Source organism: Fringilla coelebs, assembly GCF_963513975.1.
Source record: "Fringilla coelebs genome assembly, chromosome: 12".
In the NCBI taxonomy this organism is placed as follows: Eukaryota; Metazoa; Chordata; class Aves; order Passeriformes; family Fringillidae; genus Fringilla; species Fringilla coelebs.
The window spans coordinates 4887161-4905204 of NC_140038.1; the positions used below are offsets into that span (position 1 = coordinate 4887161).

At 59.4% G+C, this 18044-nt stretch overlaps 1 protein-coding gene across 37 annotated transcripts; it reads left to right on the forward strand.

Moving 5' to 3' along the window:
* Positions 1-1418: 1418 nt before the first annotated feature.
* On the forward strand, positions 1419-17906 carry CELF6 (CUGBP Elav-like family member 6; the record flags this gene model as incomplete). Of its 37 annotated transcripts, none has more annotated exons than XM_084213388.1 (12): positions 1419-1662; positions 5708-5790; positions 12173-12221; positions 13670-13798; positions 13883-13962; positions 14423-14566; positions 14894-15038; positions 15120-15269; positions 15553-15615; positions 16379-16459; positions 16565-16708; positions 17779-17906. In XM_084213388.1, the coding sequence occupies 12 exons, from the start codon at positions 1419-1421 to the stop codon at positions 17904-17906; spliced, it is 1440 nt and encodes a 479-aa protein (XP_084069514.1). The 37 variants fall into 37 exon arrangements, with proteins under 37 accessions (XP_084069514.1, XP_084069547.1, XP_084069517.1 ...); XM_084213421.1 differs by having other exon boundaries at positions 1518-1662; positions 12173-12254; positions 16358-16459; positions 16565-16648; XM_084213391.1 differs by having other exon boundaries at positions 1518-1662; positions 12173-12254; positions 16565-16648.
* Positions 17907-18044: the final 138 nt, after the last annotated feature.

The window sequence follows — 18044 nt, forward strand, 5'->3', positions numbered from 1 at the left end:
GTGCCCTTGCGCACACTTACACACTCATGTGCACTCTTGCAGCACCTGTATGTTCTTGCACACGCTTGAACATGCATGCACATGTTTGTGTAGACTTGCACATGCTTGCACACATGCTAACACACACGTGTACACAGTGGCACACGCTCACAGCCCTTCCCACACTCACAAGCCCCTGCACGCACGAGGCAGCGCGCCGGGGAAGCCAGGCTTCCCCCCACCTGGCTGCTGCTTTGGGACTAATTAATTAATTAACAACAACACCAGGTATTAAAGCTGCTCAGTCTAATTACAGATCTTTCGGGGTGACGCGGGACGCAGGAGGGAAGTACTCTCCTCCTCCCCGTTCTGGGGCAGCCAGGGGTGGGGTCCATGGAGGCGAAAAACTCAACAAAGTGTTCAAATGGACCCTTTTGTGCCTCTTCTGTGTGTTTAAACCCTGCTTTGAGGTGGGGAACAGCGAGGGGTTAAGTCTGGATGTTACTAAAGGGCTGCAGAGGGGTAGGTGGGAGGCTGCTCTGCTCCTTGGACAGCCCTGACTGGGGTTAGGGGTATGATGGGGCAAAAGGGGGATGAGGGAGTGGAGGCAGGATGGAGGTGGTGGGGGATGATGGGGGTCGTGGGGAGACGGGGGAAAGAGAGGGACATAGGTGGTCATGGGGGTGATGGGGGATGAGGGGAAAGGGGGTACACGGGGGGATATGAGGGGGATGGGGGGTGGTGGGGCATGACAGGGGGTGATGGGGGTCATAGGAAGTGATGGGAGGGATGGGGAGGGAGACCGGGGGTGATGGAGAGGATGGGGCTGATGGGGGATGATGGGGGGTGATAGAGGTGATGGGCATCAGGGGTATGATGGGGGAGGGCGATGGAGGTGATGGGGGTGATGGTGGTGATAGGGGTAATGGGGATGATAGGGATGATGGGGATGTCGGGAGGTGATGGGGGGTGATAAGGATTCTGGTGGTGGGGGGGGGCGGGGGTTGTGTGATGGTAATGACGGGGGCTGAGGGAGGGGTGATGGGGATGACGGGGATGATGGGGATGAGGGGGGCCGAATGGGGAGACACGGGGGGGGCGATGGACGCGGGAGGGTGGTGCGGCGGGGGGGTCCGGGGTGAGCCCGGCAGGGCGCAGCAGTGGGCGGAGCCGGGACACGCCCCGCCCCTCTTTCCGCCCCGCTGTTCTGATTGGCCATCGCCCCCTCATTATGCTAATACAGCACCCCTGGGCGGGGCCGTCTGGCTGACGTCACGGGCCCGCTGGCGGGCGCGGGCCGAGCCGAGCCGAGCCGAGAGGTGCCGAGCGGGGCGGTGCCGAGCGGTGCCGAGGCGAGCCGAGCGGTGCCGAGTGGTGCCGAGCGGTGCCGGGCGGTGCCGAGCGGTGCCGGTCGGGCGGGGCGGGGCGCGGAACGGGCCATGGCGGCGGCGGCGGCGGGCGAGGCGGCGGGGGCGGCGTTCAGCACCGCGAACAGCGGCCGGGTGAACGGGCTGAGCCGCCCGCCCGGCGCCATCGCCATGAAGGACCACGACGCCATCAAGCTGTTCGTGGGGCAGATTCCGCGCAACCTGGAGGAGAGCGACCTCAAGCCGCTCTTCGAGGAGTTCGGCCGCATCTACGAGCTCACCGTGCTCAAGGATCGCTTCACCGGCATGCACAAAGGTGCGGGGGCGGCGGGCCGGGGGACCCCCCGGGTGGGACGCCCTGACGTGGGACACCCAGGTGTGGGGGCTGTCTGAGGTGAGGTGGGACACGCTGGGGTGGGGGGCACCCTCAGTGAGGTACTGCTCTGGTGGGATGTCGTGAGGAGAGGGGGGATCCTCAGTGAGGTACTGCTGTGGTGGGACACCCTGAGGTGGGGGGGAGCCTCAGTGATGTACTGCTGTGGTGGGACATCCTGAGGTGGGGGGCACCTTCTGTGAGGTACTGCTCTGGTGGGATGTCGTGAGGAGAGGGGCGATCCTCAGTGAGGTACTGCTGTGGTGGGACACCCTGAGGTGGGGGGGACCCTCAGTGAGGTACTGCTGTGGTGGGACACCCTGAAGTGCGGGGGGATGCTCGGTGAGGTACTGCTCTGGTGGGATGTCCTGAGGTGTGGGGGGACCCTCTGTGAGGTACTGCTCTGGTGGGACACCCTGAGGTGGGGGGGGACCCTCGGTGAGGTACTGCTGTGGTGGGACACCCTGAGGTGGGGGCACCCTCTGTGAGGTACTGCTGTAGTGGGACACTCTGAGATGGGGGGACCCTTAGTGAGATACTGCTGTGGTGAAATGTCCTGAGGTGAGGGGGATCCTCAGTGAGGTACTGCTCTGGTGGGACACCCTGAGGTGGGGGGGGGGGGATCCTCAGTGAGGTACTGCTCTGGTGGGACACCCTGAGGTGGAGTATCCTGAGATGGGGGCCCCTCAGGTGGGACATCACTGAGATGTGGCACCTAAGTATGGGCCACCCATGAGGCAGGACAGACTGAGGCGGGGGGAACCTCTCAGGTGAGGGGTCCTGTCCCTCAGGTGGGAAACCCCTGAGGTGAGGTACCCCTCAAGTGGGACAGCCGGAGATGGATCATGCTGACAAAGGGATACCCCTCTGGTGGGATACCCTGAGGTGGGATGCTTTGAGGGTGGGGACCCCTCAGTTGTGGTACCCCTGTGGTGGGATAAGCTGAGATGGAGCACCCTGGCATATAGGGGGACCCGTGGGGTGAAGACATCCCTGAAGCGGGACACCCTGAGGCAAAGGCACCCAATGTGAGGCACCCCTGATATGGCATGGCCTGAGGTAGGATATCCCTGAGGCGAAGGCACCCCTGAAATGAGGTACCCCATCAGATGGGACAACCTGAGGTTTGGTACCTAAGTGTGGGCTGAGGTACCACTGAGGTGGGATGCCTTGAGATGAGGGTACTCCTCATGCGGAACATCCTGAGAAGGTGCATCCCAAGACAGGGATACCTCTAAGGTGGGACATCCCTGAGGTGGAGACACACATGAGGTGGGATAACCTGAGGTGGAGCACCCTGAGGTACAGCTGGGATGCTTTGAGAGGGGGCACCATGATCTGGAAGTATGCCTGAGGTCAGAGACACTGGTATGGGGCACTTCTGAGATGGGAGTACCTGTGAGTTGATGTAGCCTTGAAATGGAGGTACCCCTAAGGTGGGGCACCCTGAGGCGGCGTACCCAAATATGGGGCACCCCTCAACTGAGTTACACCTGAGGTGGACATACCCTTGATGTGGAGGCTACACCCATAAGTATGGGGCACCTCAAGGAGTAGAAACATTTGGGGTGAAGGTACCCCTAAGTTGGAGGAAACCTTTAGATGGGAACACCACAGTATGGAGTGTTTGGATATATGGCCCCTCCTAAGATCGGGGTACCCCTGAGGAAGAGGGGAGCACCCACCAGGGGTCAGGGGGCTGCTGTCTGGCTTGGGGCCCCCCCTGGGATCAGAGCATCACAGGGAGCATTGCAGTGGATTTAAGAACATCTGCCTGGCTTGGGGGCACCTGTCTGGCATCAGCACAGCCACATGAGTTCTGTGCACCCCTGGAGCTGGAGCACCCCTGGGATACAGGCCCCCCACTGTGGATGGGGACGTGCCATGTCTGCAGTGTGTCCCAGGTGCTGTGGCCCTGTGGCACAGCATGAGGAGCATGGGCACTTGAAGCAGTGATGCACCAAGGGGATCGCACAGGCACCGCCGAGATCTCCACGGAACCCCCCACCCAAGAGCTGTGGTGTGCAGCACCAGAGCAGGGTCAACACACCCCAGGGGTCACCCAGACAGGAGCCACAAGCTGTCACCAAACCCCCGTGCCACAGCCAGCACCTCCTTCGCTGGGACTTTCCTGGGAAGCCAAAACTTGGCATTTGTGGTTGCTGCCTCGTCGATGCCCTTCGGCTATGGGGCAGCCGCCTGGACTCTATCATTTTTGGCACTTTTGGCCTCCACCATTTCTCCAGGTGTCTCTGAAGCTGCTTCTGTGCCTGAATCAATGGGATTTGCACCCTTCCAGGCTCCCTCTGCGCTTCCTCCAGCGCGGGCTTCAACGTCTGCGGCCCAGCCGCATGATTTAATTGCGGACGCTCCTCTAATTTGAACGGCATCCTCCCTCCCAGCGAGCCTCCAGAGCAGAACCGTTCCTGCGCCAGCCCTCCCAACTTCTCCAGAATGCCCGGGCACCGTCTACATTGTCGCCTGCAGGAAAAACAGGGAAAAAAAAGAGAGAAAGAAGAGCGGAGAGCAGGAAGCCAACATGATTACAGATGGTAAACACTGGAAATGGCACCGGGACTGAGGCGAGCTGCTGTGCTGATCTCCCCTTCCCACCCGCAGCAGGAGAGTATTGATCCAGGGGGATCTCTCCTTGCTCTCCGTTGAGGGCAGATGTCCCCAGCACCCCAAGGCGGGTGAGGGACCCCATCCCGCCGCGTCCCCCGCCCTGCCGCCATGCTCCCTCTCCTCCCAGGCACGCTGATTGTACTTATTAAGAGTTATTAATACTTAATCAGCTGGCGGATTTAATTGTGCCAATATTAAAAATGCATCAATGTCAATTTTATTCATTAAATATTTACTTTGTTGAAGGGAAACTGTTTTGCTGCTGTTTTAATATCACTTTCAGATGCTTTTGGATGTGACCCCAGCAAATTGGGGGGGAGCCCTCAGGGAGGGAGCAGTGCAGCGGTGGCACAGGCACCAGGAATGCTTCAGGAGAGACAGAGCAAAGAGGACCGGACCCTGTCCCCAGGGCTCGCTCGTTGCTGCCAGCTCTGCGAGCGAGTGGCTCGGCAGCGTGAGTCAGCGTGGGAAAACCTCACCCCAGGCGTATTCCCGATTTCCAAAGCGCCATGATGTCGAAGGAGCCGGAGTGCCTTCACCACATGTATCTCATCCCAAGGAGGATGCTTAGGCTGGGAGAAGTGTGGTGGCAAGAGAGAGTGCACAGCCTCGACACCTGGAGATCTGCTTTCGGAGGACTTGGGCTGTGGCTTTCCCCCGGGCTGGGGCCAGAGTGCCACTGCCCATGTGCTGCCTGCTCCTCCCTGGCTCCTTCCTTCATCCTGCTGCTCCATCTCCTACCCTGTTCTGCGGGTGAACTGTGACCCTGCCCATCTGGGTGTAGAGTACCAGGGCACCAGGATGCTGGATGCCGTGGGGCCAGGGTGGCAGTGTGACGGGATGGTGGATGCCATGGTGCTGAGCTGCTGGATGCCATAGTGCCAGGGTGCTGGATGCCATGGTGCCGGATCATCAGGGTGCTTGTTGCTGGATGCCGTGGTGCTGGGGTGATGGATGCCGCCATGCCAGGGTGCCAGATCCCAGTTTATAGACTGCCAGGGTGCCAGAATGCTGAATGCCAGGATGTCAGGGTGCTGGGATTCTGGATGCCACGATGCTGAGGTGCTGAATGCCACCACGCCATGTTGCTGGGATTCTGGATGCCACCATGCCAGGGTGCCAGAGTGCTGGGATGCTGGATGCCCCAGGGCCAGGGTTCTGGATGCCAGGGTATCAAGTGCCATGGTGCTGGGGTGCTGGATGTCACAGTCCCAGGGTGCTGGTGTGCTGGGTATCATTGTGCTGGATGCCAAGATGCTGAGACACCACAGTGCCGTATCAGCTGTGCCACCAGCTCCCTGTGTGCACAGGGCGCTGTGACAATACCAGGCCGGACACTGATCCTGTCTCCCTGTCTCCACAGGCTGTGCCTTTCTCACCTACTGCGCCCGCGACTCCGCACTGAAGGCACAGAGTGCCCTGCACGAGCAGAAGACACTGCCAGGGGTAAGTGACACCAGGACGTTGCGGTCACTTGGGGTAGGGCCTGGTGACACCTCCCTGAAGCACGGGAGAATTGAGTGACACTGAGGTGGTCCAGTTGAGCTGGAGCAGCACCTGGTGACACCTGCCCAAGGCATGGAAGCCTTAAGTGACACCGAGGGATCGGGGTGAGCCAGGGCGGGGGCTGGTGACACCTCCCCGAGGCGCGGGAGCCACTTCCAACAGCCGCAAACCAAGGCATCGATTTTCCAGCCGCCCGCGTGCTGTTGCGCTTTCTGTGGGCTCCGACCTCCCGAGCTTAACAAAGTGAAAATAAATATTTAATTATTCGCCTAAATAAAAATCAATAGGCCCGCGGGTTGGCTGGGGAAAGAGCCGGGGCCCATGAATATCAATCCCTGCTGTGTGTGTGTGGAGCTGACAGAGGGGGATGAGGTTTGCGGGGATGTGGCTTCCTGAGCCGTGCTCTCACCAGTGGGGCCACGCTTCATTATGTTCAAGAGTTAACAGCCCACCTTGGCAGCCTAAAGGAGGCCGGGGTCAGGCCCTGCCTGGGGATTCTCATTAAGCACACGTGTGTGTGTATCGCTATTACCATGGCCCCTCGCCTGGGGATTGGGGGTGTGTGCGTGAGCACGCGTGTGCACATGGACGTGCGGGTGCACGCCCCACGGGGGCTCACGGCTCTGTCCACCTCTGTGTGTGTGTGTGCACACAGCAGTGCAGGGGACTGTGTGCTTGTGCTCGCACCCCTGTGCCCATGCAGGTGCTCACACCTATGTGTGTTCACACCTGTGTGTGTTTACCTGTCTGTGCCTGAGCACCCCTTCTGTTCTTGCTCACACCTATGTGTACGCACTTGTGTATGCTTGGCTACACACCTATGAGTGCCTGTGAACACACCTCTGTGTCTGTGTGCACCTCTCTGCTTGTGCACACAAGCACACTCTTGTGCATTTATGTACAACCCCTCTACCTGTGCTCACCCCCTGTACTGGCTTGTACCCCTTGTACCTGTACTCACACACCTATACCTGTGTTCACATACCCTGTACCTGCTCATACCACCTGTACCTGCGCTCACCCCGTTATCTACGCATCCCCTGTACGTGTACTCACACACCTATACCTGTGCTCACCCCCTGTACCTGCTCACACACATCTACCTATGGTCACACCTGTCCCAGCTCATACCCTGTACCTGCACACCCCCTGTACCTGTGCTCACACCCCTGGACCTGCTGACCCCCTGGACCTGCGCACCCCCCGTGTTCCCACCCTCGCCCCCCAACCCCAGCCAGGCCCCGCCCCCGGCGTGTCGGGGGACCGGGGGCGTGTCCAGGGGTGGTGGGCGTGTCCCCAATGAGGCCCCGCCCCCCGCCTGGCCCGGCCCGGCTCGGCTCGGCGGGGCTGCGGCCGCCCCGCCCTGTGCCCCGCCCCCCGCGCGCCGCTGCGCGAGCCCAGCCGAATCCGGCCGAGCCGAACCGAACCCAGCCGAGCCGAGCCGAACCCAGCCCAGCCGAGCACGGCCTTGCCGAGCTGAGACGAGCTAAGCCGAGCCCGGCCGAGCCGTCTCGGGTGGAGCCGAGCGCAGCCGAGCTCAGCCGAACCTCCTCGGTGGAGCCGGCGGTCCGGCCGGTCCGGCCATGCAGCTGCCGCAGGTGCCGGCGCCGGGGCCGCGGCCGCCCGTGCTGTGGGTGCCCGCCGGGTCCAAGATCCTCTGCATCGAGGTAGGGCCCCGCCTTTGTCTGCTGCCGCCTCCGCCCGGCCCGGCACCGCCCGGCAGCCTCCGCTCGCGCCGGGGTGGGGGGGCTGCACCGGAGGGGCTCTAGGAGGAATGTGGGTGATGGCGAAGGGGTGTATCTGCTCCCGGGGATGCTGTGCGGAAGCGGGGCTGATGGCGAGGGTGTGGATCCTTGCTCCTGGGGATGGGCATGGAGGGGTGTTAATGGTGAGCAGGGCGTATCTGCACACAGGGCTGGGGATGGAGGGGTGTTGGTGAGGGGGTGCATCTGCTCCCAGCGATGGTCTGGGGATACAGCAGCGTTTGTGATCAGGGTGTAATTGCACACAGGGATGGTGGGTGTGAGTGTGGGTGTTAGTGATGGAGTGCATCTGAACCCACGGATGGGAATGAGGATGGAGCAGTGTTGCTGAGGGGGTGTATCTGCTCTCAAGCATAGAATGGGGATGGAGTAGTGCTGATGATCAGGGTGTATCTGCACACAGGGATGGGGATGGAGGGGTGTTGATGAGCAGGGTGAATGTGCACACAGGGTTGGGGTATGTGAGTGGGTGTGTTGCAGGGTGTATCTGCACACAGGGATGAGGATGGAGGGGTGTTGGTGGGGAGGCGTATCTGCTCCCAGGGATGGGGTGGGCGGGTGTGGGTGTTGCAGGGTGTATGTGCACGATGAGTATTGGGGGTGTTGGTGACAGGGTGTATCTGCTCCCAGGGATGGGTGTTGGGGATGGAGGGGTGTTGGTGAGGAGGGTGTATTTGCACAGAAGAATGGGGTTGGAGGAGTGTCGGTGGGGGGATGTATCTGCACCCACAGATGGGGTGTGGGGTGTGAGTGTTGCTGTGCAGGGTGTATCTGCACCCAGGGATGGGATGCATGTATTGGCAGGGTGGTTGTTAGTGATGAGGGTGTATTTGCACTCAGGGATGGGGGCTGTGTGTGTGGCTGAGAGGGTGTATCTGCGCCCAGGGAAAGGGGTGTCGGCAGAGGGGTGTTGGTGATGTATCTGGACCCATGGAGGCTGTGTGTGGTGTGGGTGTCAGTGAGGAGGGTGTTCTGGCACCCAGCAATGCTGGGGGGGGGTGGAGTGTTTGCAGGCAGGGATGGAGGATGATGGTGAGGAGGTGTATCTGCCCCCAGGGATGGGTTTGGTGTGTGTGTTGGCTGGAGGGTGTATTTTTCCTCCGCAGGTTTGTGTGTGTGTGTGTGTGTGTGTATAGTGCAGGTGTGCAAGGGGCAGCGCTCAAGGGGTGTTGCACCCACAGGCGGTGTGGGGAGGGGTTTGTGTGTTGGCAGGGGTGCAGCTTTGACTCCTGGGTGTGTGCCAGGTGGGTGTGCAAGCACGTGGGTGTCTGCGTGTGTGGGAAGAGGAGCTTAGGGTGTCTTTGCCCCCAGTGATGGTGACAGGGTGTGGGTGCACATGGGCAGCAGTGAGAGTGTGTGGGCACAGCGGGTGTGACAGGGGGTGCAGGTGTTGTGCTGGGCTCAGGTGTGCACGGTGGCCATGGGGATGGGATGTGGGTGTTGCTGGGGGTGCCATGAGCCCACCCAAGCTGTCTGTGTGCCCACAGAGGGCTCCCCCCAGGGCTCCTGGGAGTCCCACTATGGGTCCTGCTGCTACAACGGGGAAACTGAGGCAAGGGGCATTGTATCCCCAGTGCTGGCTGTGCATCCCAGGGTGCCTGTGATCCATGGCTGTGTGTGATCCATGGCAGCAGGGAGGGTTCTGTGGGATGCATGGCATGCGGACTGGGGTGTCCAGGTGCCGGTGGGGCTGTGTGCAGTGGTGCATGGGCACACGTGGGTGCGCAGTGGTGCTGGGACAGACGTGCAGTGTGCGCAGCGCTGCGTGGGCACACGTGTGCGGCTTCCGAGGTGTGCGGCTGTGCCAGGGGGATTGGGGGTGGCTGTGCTCGGGGTGTGCTGGGTCTGTGGTTGTGTTCAGAGGTGTGTGGGCGTATGCAGGGTGTGCCAGGGTGGTCATACACGTGCAGGATTGTGCAGTGGTGTGGCTGTCCCCAGGTTGGCTGTGTGGCCTGGCTGTGGGTTACCCCCAGGGCTCTGTCAAGGTATTCCCGTGAGGAGTGACTTCCAGTACCTCGGTTCCTATCTCCCTGGGGTGGCACGGACACCAGGCTCCCACAGGCACTTGCTGTTCCAGTGTCACCTGCCACTTCCATCTCATTTGGGTGCATGGTGGCCTGCTGGATCCTCTGGCTGTTGGTTGTGAGGACAAGGAGGAGGAGTGTGATGCCAAGGAAGGAACAAAGGCCAGAAATTACCCTGTCCCACTGGGCACATCCCCTGGCAGTGATTCTGTGGGCTGGCTCTCCCTGGTGCCCAAGTTCTTGAGGGGCTCCAAATTTGGGTGGGGGACAGTGCCTGAGCAGTCAGGAGGTGGTTTAGCAGCCACTGGTGACCCCCTGTGCTGTGGAAGACTAGTGGTTTGGCCACGGGGTAGCTGGGGCTTTGTGAACTGCTGATGATGGTTGGTGCTGGAACACCCCAAGCAGGGCGTCACTATGTCCTTGGGGTGTGGGAGATGGATGCATCCATGGATGGATGGACGGATGGATGGACGGATGCTGTGGGAGTGGAAAGGTGGGTGGTGGCAAGATGGAAGATGGATGGGCAGATGGAAGGGTGGTACAGGGATGAATGGGTGTTGGGGATATGGATGGGTGTTGGGGGGATGGACAGAGGATCTTGGCAATATAGATAGATGCTATGGGAATGGATGGGTGTATGGAAGTGGATTTTGGGGATATGGATGGCTGCAATGGGGATGGGCAGGTATTTGGGGGTGGATGGATGGGTGTTGGTGATATAGATGGATGCTATGGGAGCAAATGGGTGTTGTGAGGATGGGTGTTATGAGGATGGGGATATGGATGAATTATATGGGGATGGATGGATGCTATGGGAATGGTGTTGGAGTATGGCTGGATGAATCCGGGGGAAGATGGGTGTGTGGGTGATTGTGTGGGTGTCCAGGACGGATGGGTGTTGCAGGGTGGGCAGGTAGGTGTCAGGGGCTGGGGGAGATGCCTAGGTGGCTGTTTAGTGTGGGAGGATGGATAGAGGGCTGTGTTGACACAGTGCAGGGGTGCTGTGGGGACTTCAGGAGGTCTGGGTGCCACAGGGGGTCGTCGAGCACCCTGTGGTGGGCAGGTTGTGTGGTCAAGGGTGCCAAAACCCCCTTCTGGGGGTGTCTAGAGGCCAAGACAATTTCTCCTTGGTGTGGTGTGGCAGCCCTGGGGTAGGTTAGCTGGTCCCTGAGGCCTGACATTTATAAACATCAGCCGCTCGCGGGGAATCAATACAGTTTAATAACCGGCAAGCGGAGACGGGAGACACATCAAAATGACACTCTGCGGCTCCGTAAATGTTATTCTAAATCATCCTCACTGGGTTTATTACATTAAGCATACAGCAGCGGGCATGGGAAATTTATTCCATCAAAGGCCATCACGCTGCTAAATGGGGCTGGTGGGTCAGTGGAGGGGGGCAGCCCCCCCTAAAATGGGGTTCCCTCCTCCCGGCTCTGGCAGGGATGTGAGGGACAGTGGGGTTCTGGGTTTAGGGTCTTGGTGCTGTCACAGCTTCCGGAGTTTGGGGTGAGCCAAATCCTGCCCCTACACAAGGTGGGTGTTTGGGGGACTGGTGACATAATGGGTGACACTGTGAGGTGTCCCTCGGTGCCTCTCTGTGCCATCCCATGACTCCTGGGGACTCAATCCTTTCCCTGGACCATCCCCAGCTCTGCGCTGACATTTCTCTCCACGTTTCCCTGGAGACGAGGCGGTTGCTGTGGAAACCTCCCTCCTTTTCTCTCTTACCCATCCTCTTCCTCACCCTCATGTGGGGGGGACTGTCTCTGCCCCCACCCATCCCCAAAATTTAGGGACCCCTACTAGTGGTGCAGCAGGGGGCACCTGGGATGGGGGTGCGCACACACATGGGGGCGACTGTGCCCGTGTGCGCTCAGGGCGTGTTCGTGTGCGCACCCCCGCGCCGTCATGTGTGACATCTCGCTGTTGCCGTGGCGACCCCATCGAGCACATGGCTCGGGCTCCGCAGCATCGCGGGGGAAGCACGCTTGTTGCCATGGAAACGGCCATAATTGTAGCATTTTTCGGCTAAAAGAGGGGAAAAAGGAGGGGGAGAGAGGAGGAGGAATGGCTCCATGGGGCAGCAGGCCAAGGATGTGCCTGCCAGCCCAGTGTATCCTGCTGCACACGGGTGTCACGCTCGTGGGTGCGCATGGCGGTGACAAGGAGGAGGCCAAATTTGGGTGAGGTTTGGGAAAAGGAGGGCAATGGTGCCAGAGGGGCAGGGGCTGGCGGGGTGCTACTGTTGCCTCTGCAGTCCTTTGCAGTCGAGGAAAGCAGGCAGGCGGCCAAGCCTGGCACTGGCAGCCCCGCGGGCGCCTGCAGCACTGGGTGCCCATAGCCAGGGCCGGAGCATTCCCCTTTGCACATGGCATCCTCGGGTCTCTGTGGCCACAAGCCCCAAATCTGTTCATGCAGGTCCCTCCCCTTTTTCCCAGCTCCCACTGCCAGTCATTGGCCAAATCCTGCTACTCCCCATGGAAAAGGTTCAGGGGCTACCACACTGACCACCCACTCTCGCTTCTGTTGCAGATGAACCGCCCCATCCAGGTGAAGCCAGCCGACAGCGAGGGCCGAGGAGGTAGGTCCTCAATTCTCCAGATGCCTGGCATGGGCAGGGGGGCACAGGGTTGCCTGGGGGTGGATGGGGGACATGGTGGCATCACGAGGGCTGCTGTGTGAAGGTTGGTTTGCGGAGTAGTTCAGGAGAGGATCTGCCTTTGCTGGTGGCTTCCAAACCTGGGTGCTGAGCAAATGCCATCTTCTCTCTCCCTGTCTGGTCATCTGGGGGGAACATCTTGATGTCATCCTGGGAATGTCCTGATGTCATACAATAAGCATCCCAACATCCTGGGGGGCAGAGCACCAGCCAGCCGTTCTCTCTCACCACCTTAATTTACCAAAAAATGCAATTCCCTATCCAGAGCTGCCTGTGGGGACCCCAGGGCAGGAGTTGATTGTATATGGCCCAAGCCCCTCTCAAACCACCACCCCCCCAAATTCTTTGTGAGCATTTGCCACTCATCAGGCTGTGGCATTGCCAAGCTGAGGTGATCATTTGGGCAGGAATTGGATCAAAATGCCACATCTGTTGTGTTGCTGGGCAGGTAGGCACTATCAGACATGCAGGATGCTCTCATGGGGCCGCCTGCACTTGGCAGGATGGCCGGGGTAGCTCCCACCCCATCCAAACCCTGTTATTAAACACACCGGGAGCTGGTCCCAGCATGTCCCAAAGGGACCCAGCAAATAAATTACCCACTTACCAAGCGTAATTGGTGAAGGATTAAAAATCGATGAGTGAGCTGGGGCTCCCGTCTCCAGCCCCCTCACCCAGGAGGCAACGCTGGGCTGCCCAGCCCACTCCCCCTGGGAGGTGGTTTATGTTTAACTAGACAACACACGAGCCCTATTCCCTTAACTAATTTTCCTGGTACGTTAACGGACTAAGCATTCATCGTCTCCTGCCATTATTTATTTATTTCCCCAGCAACGCTCTTGACAGGGCACCTTATTTCCTTTGTCAAATGCTATTAGCGTGCGGTGGGAGCGCGCGGCCGCACAAGACAGATGCTGGTAATAATCATGAAATTCTCATTATTTACTATCCCTTCTCTTGTGTTTGGGTTATTGATGTCCCCTGGGCATGGCTGGAGGCTGCGGATTGTTCTGCGAGTCGATCACACGAGGGTGATCACCTCCAGTTTGTGGATTCTCTTTGTTCCACTGCATCCCACCCCAGTGCTGGGGGAGCCAGCCCCCCTATCCCTGGGAAAAGCCCCAGCTCCACTCCCGAAAGCAAAGGCTCTTCCAGGACTCACCCCTCAGCAATTTCCCCACAGGAGAGGTTTTCCCATTCTGAGTGTTCTGTAGGATGGAGATAATAAGCCTGGCACCTTCTCCGTGGGATCGGTGTTGCTCCCTCCCTCTGATGTCACTTGGCTCCTTCCCCTCCATACACCATTTGTGGTGAGGGGTTGAGATTGTGAGTGACCTCCCACTCTCTGATGGGTTTGGTTTTGTTTTTAGAAGACAGGAAGCTCTTTGTGGGCATGCTGGGGAAGCAGCAGAGTGAGGACGACGTCCGCCGCCTCTTTGAGCCCTTTGGCCAGATTGAGGAATGCACCATCCTCCGAGGGCCTGATGGAGCCAGCAAAGGTGGGCTTTGGGGCACCGGGTGGGCACCCTATGGACCCACAATGGCCAAATCCAACCTGTCCCATGTTCCCTCTGTTCCCTTAGGTTGTGCCTTTGTGAAATACGGCAGCCACGCCGAGGCACAGGCTGCCATCAACAGCCTGCATGGCAGCCAAACTATGCCGGTAAGTGCCAGGCTCACACCCTGCCCTGGCTGACCCCACGCTGCCTGCTTAATCCAATCACCCAGTAATTTGATACTCAGTCTAATTGCATCAAAATCCTACAGACTGGCAATTTGTTGGCCACATCACCCCAGGTTCCTCCTTGCCAAGGTGCTGAGCCTCAGAGGTGGGAGCTTGGGGCTAGTTCTCTCCATGCCAGAGAAAGGGGCAGTCTAATTAACGCTGAAGGTCAGAATTGTGGACAAGGAAAGGGAAAGGAAACAGAGGTCAGGGAGCTGCCACTGGGGAGAAAAACTGGTTATAATTAAACCTCACATCGATCACTGGTTGCTGCTGCTAAACTGGGCAGTGTCCCCAGGGCTGAGGCTGCTGTGGATGCTGCGAGCCACACCCACGGCAGGTACACAGTTTGGGGCATTGCTGTGGTCCCACCATCAGCCCCATCTTGCCCCCACCTCAGGGCGCCTCATCCAGCCTGGTGGTGAAGTTTGCAGACACGGATAAGGAGAGGACCCTGCGGCGGATGCATCAGATGGCGGGGCAGCTGGGCATCTTCAACCCCATGACCATCCAGTTTGGTGCCTACGGGGCCTACACGCAAGCGGTAGGAGCTGGTGCAGACCGGGGGCTTTGGGGGACCCCTGTGGGTAGGGAGGGGCACCAGTGCCAGGGGGTGTGAATGCCTGGGAGGGCTGTGTATCCCTGTTTAAGGGCAGATGCAGGGCTTCCTGCCCACAGCTGAGGGTGGTTGTGGGGTTCAGTGGTCCCATATTCAAAATCACCAAGACCAAGACTCCTATCCCCGGATCTGGCAGCAGGTGGCATTTATACCTCTGAATCCATCCAAAGCAGAGATGCTGATTTGCCCTCCCTTGTCTCTCCTTCTCTCTGCCTCCTGCACTCTGTCCCCTTTCCCCCTTGTTTCCCAAAGATCATGCAGCAGCAGGCAGCCCTGATGGCGGCCGCCCAGGGCACCTGCCTCAACCCCATGGCTGCCATCGCTGCCGCCCAGATGCAACAAATGGCCGCCTTCAATGTCAGCGGGCTGGTGGCTGCCCCCCTCACCCCCTCTTCAGGTAGGACCCCCGCATTTGCCACTTGACACCCTCGGGGGGCGCTCTTGCGGTGTTGCCGGCCCTGACGCCGTGCTCCTGCAGGTACAAGCACCCCTCCAGGGATCAGCACGGCGCCGGTGCCCAGCATTGCCACGCCCATTGGGGTGAACGGCTTCAGCCCGCTGCCGCCCCAGACCAACGGGCAGCCCGCCTCCGAGACCATCTACACCAATGGCATCCACCCCTACCCAGGTACTGCCCTCCTGGGGCTCCACCGCAGCCCCCGGGGCTAAGGGGGTGTGCTTGGCTCATGTGGGATACTCAAGGGGGGGCTCCCCGTCCCAGGAACACGCTGGATGAACCCGCCGTGTGCTCCCGTGGCATCACTGCAGGGAGGAGGGAATTCAGGCAGGGAGCAGCTCTGCCCCTCCATGGCGACACTTGGTCAGGAGCCCTTTCCCATGGGAGCTATGCATGCATCCCTGGCTTTCTCTGGCTTATTCTATCTTCCTTCTCCTTTCTCTTCTCTTCCCAGCTCAAAGCCCCACGGTGGCAGACCCCCTCCAGCAGGCCTACGCCGGCATGCAGCACTATGCAGGTCTCAAACTTCGCTTCCCACTCCTTCCCTCTCTCCACTCTTTGCTCCTCACCCTTATTTTTGGGAGGTGAACATCACCCTGGGGTTGAACATTGGACTGGGGCAGCATGTTTGGGCATGGATACATGAGGGGAGCAGCAGGTGCTGAATCCTGGCAGGAGCTCCAGGGCAGCGATGCCGATGAAGGCGCCATCCCCTTATCCCACTGGCTCCTGTCATGGCCCCCCCATGCAAATTTTGGGTGGCGCAAAGTGAATTTTAATACTCCACGGGGGAGCCGTGGCAGTGGTGTTGAGAAGAGGGGTCAAGATTTGGGAGGTGGCAGAAGGCCACCTCCACACCAAGACAACAAAAGTCTGGATGTTCATCACGTGGCTAAGTCTGATGGCCAAGGACATGGGCTGTGGAGGGAAAAGTCAGAGCCTCCCATGGAAATATGTCAAGCCCAGCAGCCATTTAATTAGACAGCAACGTCTAGATTTGCAGCAGAAAATCAAGTTTTTTACCCAAATCTTTGGGGTTTTTCAGCCAAAAGTACCATCTTTCCTCAGCCTTGAGGCTATTACTGCTATCACCAGCATTTCTCCGGGAGAGCAGTTCCCACATCCCTGGTGTGTCGGGAGGGGTGGGAAAGGCAGAGCCAGCAGCCCTGGGGCAGGAGAGGCCCCTCGATTGCAGGTGGCAGCAAGGGACCCGCCTGTCCCAGCCCTCTCCATGGCTGGGGCAGGTACCATGGCCTCAGCTTCTTGTTTCTCTCTTCCAGCAGCATATCCCACTGCCTACGCTCCCATCAGCCAAGCCTTTCCCCAGCAAGCGCCCCTCATCCCGCAGCAGCAGAGAGAAGGTGAGGGGTGGGGGTCACCCCATGTGGGGCCGGTGGCTCCTCGGTGTCCCCCCAGGGTGACCCCACCTCGTAGCTGACGTGTCCTGTCCTTTGTGTGTCACCCAGGTCCCGAGGGCTGTAACCTGTTTATTTATCACCTGCCCCAGGAGTTCGGGGACGCGGAGCTCACGCAGATGTTTTTGCCTTTCGGCAACGTCATCTCTGCCAAAGTCTTTGTGGACCGTGCCACCAACCAGAGTAAATGCTTTGGTAAGTCCCAAGGTGTGGCTCTCCCTCATGTCCCAGCTCAGGGCTCCAGCTCTTCCCAGTCCCCAGCTCAAGGTTCCAGCTACGCTTAACATCGCAGCTTGGAGCTCTGACTCTCCTTCAACATCTCAACTCAGGGGTCTGGCTCTGTTCAGCATCCCATTTTAAATATCTGATGATCCTCGACATCCCAGCTCTTACCGGTCTCCAGCTCCAGAGTCCCATTCTTTCTGGTCTCCAACCTGGAGGTCCAGCTCTCCTAATATTCCAGCTCAGGGGGTCTGTCTCTCCCCAGATCCCAGCTCAAGGGTTTGGCTCTCCCCAGTCTTCCCAGCTCGGGAGTCTGGCTCTTCCGGACAACCCAGCGCAGAGCACCTCTATCTCGGGTGTCCAACTCTCCCTAAGTCCGTGCTTCAGAGTCTGTCTCTCCAACATCTCATCCTGGGGACCTCTCTTTCTCTAGTCTTTCAGATGTCTGTGTCTCCCTGCTGTCCTTTGTTTGGGGTCCAACTCTCCCTATGTCCCCAGCTCAGGGATCTTTATCTCCCTCTCACAGACCTCAGTGTCCCCCTAGACTCTCACTGTGGTGTCTTTGGAAGCCCTATCATCTCAGGGTCTCTGCAGACCTGGCCTACAGGTGTCCCCTGAGCCCACACATCCCATCCTGGTGTCCCCACAAACCCCATCACCCTGCTATCCCCACATACCTGCAGACCTTGGTGTCCCCACAGACCCCATCACCTCAGTGTCCCTGCAGCCCCTATCACTTTAACAGACCCTGTCACCCCAGTGATCCCACAAATCCCATCCCATAGTGTCCCTGCAGACAACTCCAGTGTCCTGTGGACCCTCTTATGCTGCTGTCCCCACAGCCTTGTCAGCTCAGTGTCCCTGCAGGTGCCATCACCTGTCACCCAGTCCCCTGCAATCTGGGGCTATGATGTTCCCCAAGGACCCCCTCTCCCAGCACTCCCAAACCAGGAGCATCCCACGGGATTTCAGTGCCCGGGTTGAGGCGAGGCAGCTGCCTGTGATGTGTGTGGTGACAAGCCCCTGTGTCCCCTCCCCGCCAGGTTTCGTCAGTTTTGACAATCCGACGAGTGCTCAGGCAGCCATTCAGGCCATGAATGGCTTCCAGATCGGCATGAAGAGGCTAAAAGTGCAGCTAAAGCGGCCGAAAGACGCCAACAGACCCTACTGACCCCAGCTCAGCCTGCGGAGAGGTGAGGGGCCTGGCCCTGGGGGACGTGGCAGTCGTGGAGCATCCCCCTGTCCCCGCATTACATCCGAGCGTGTGCAGGGATCTCTGCCTGGCACCACCCACCCAATGGACGCGGGA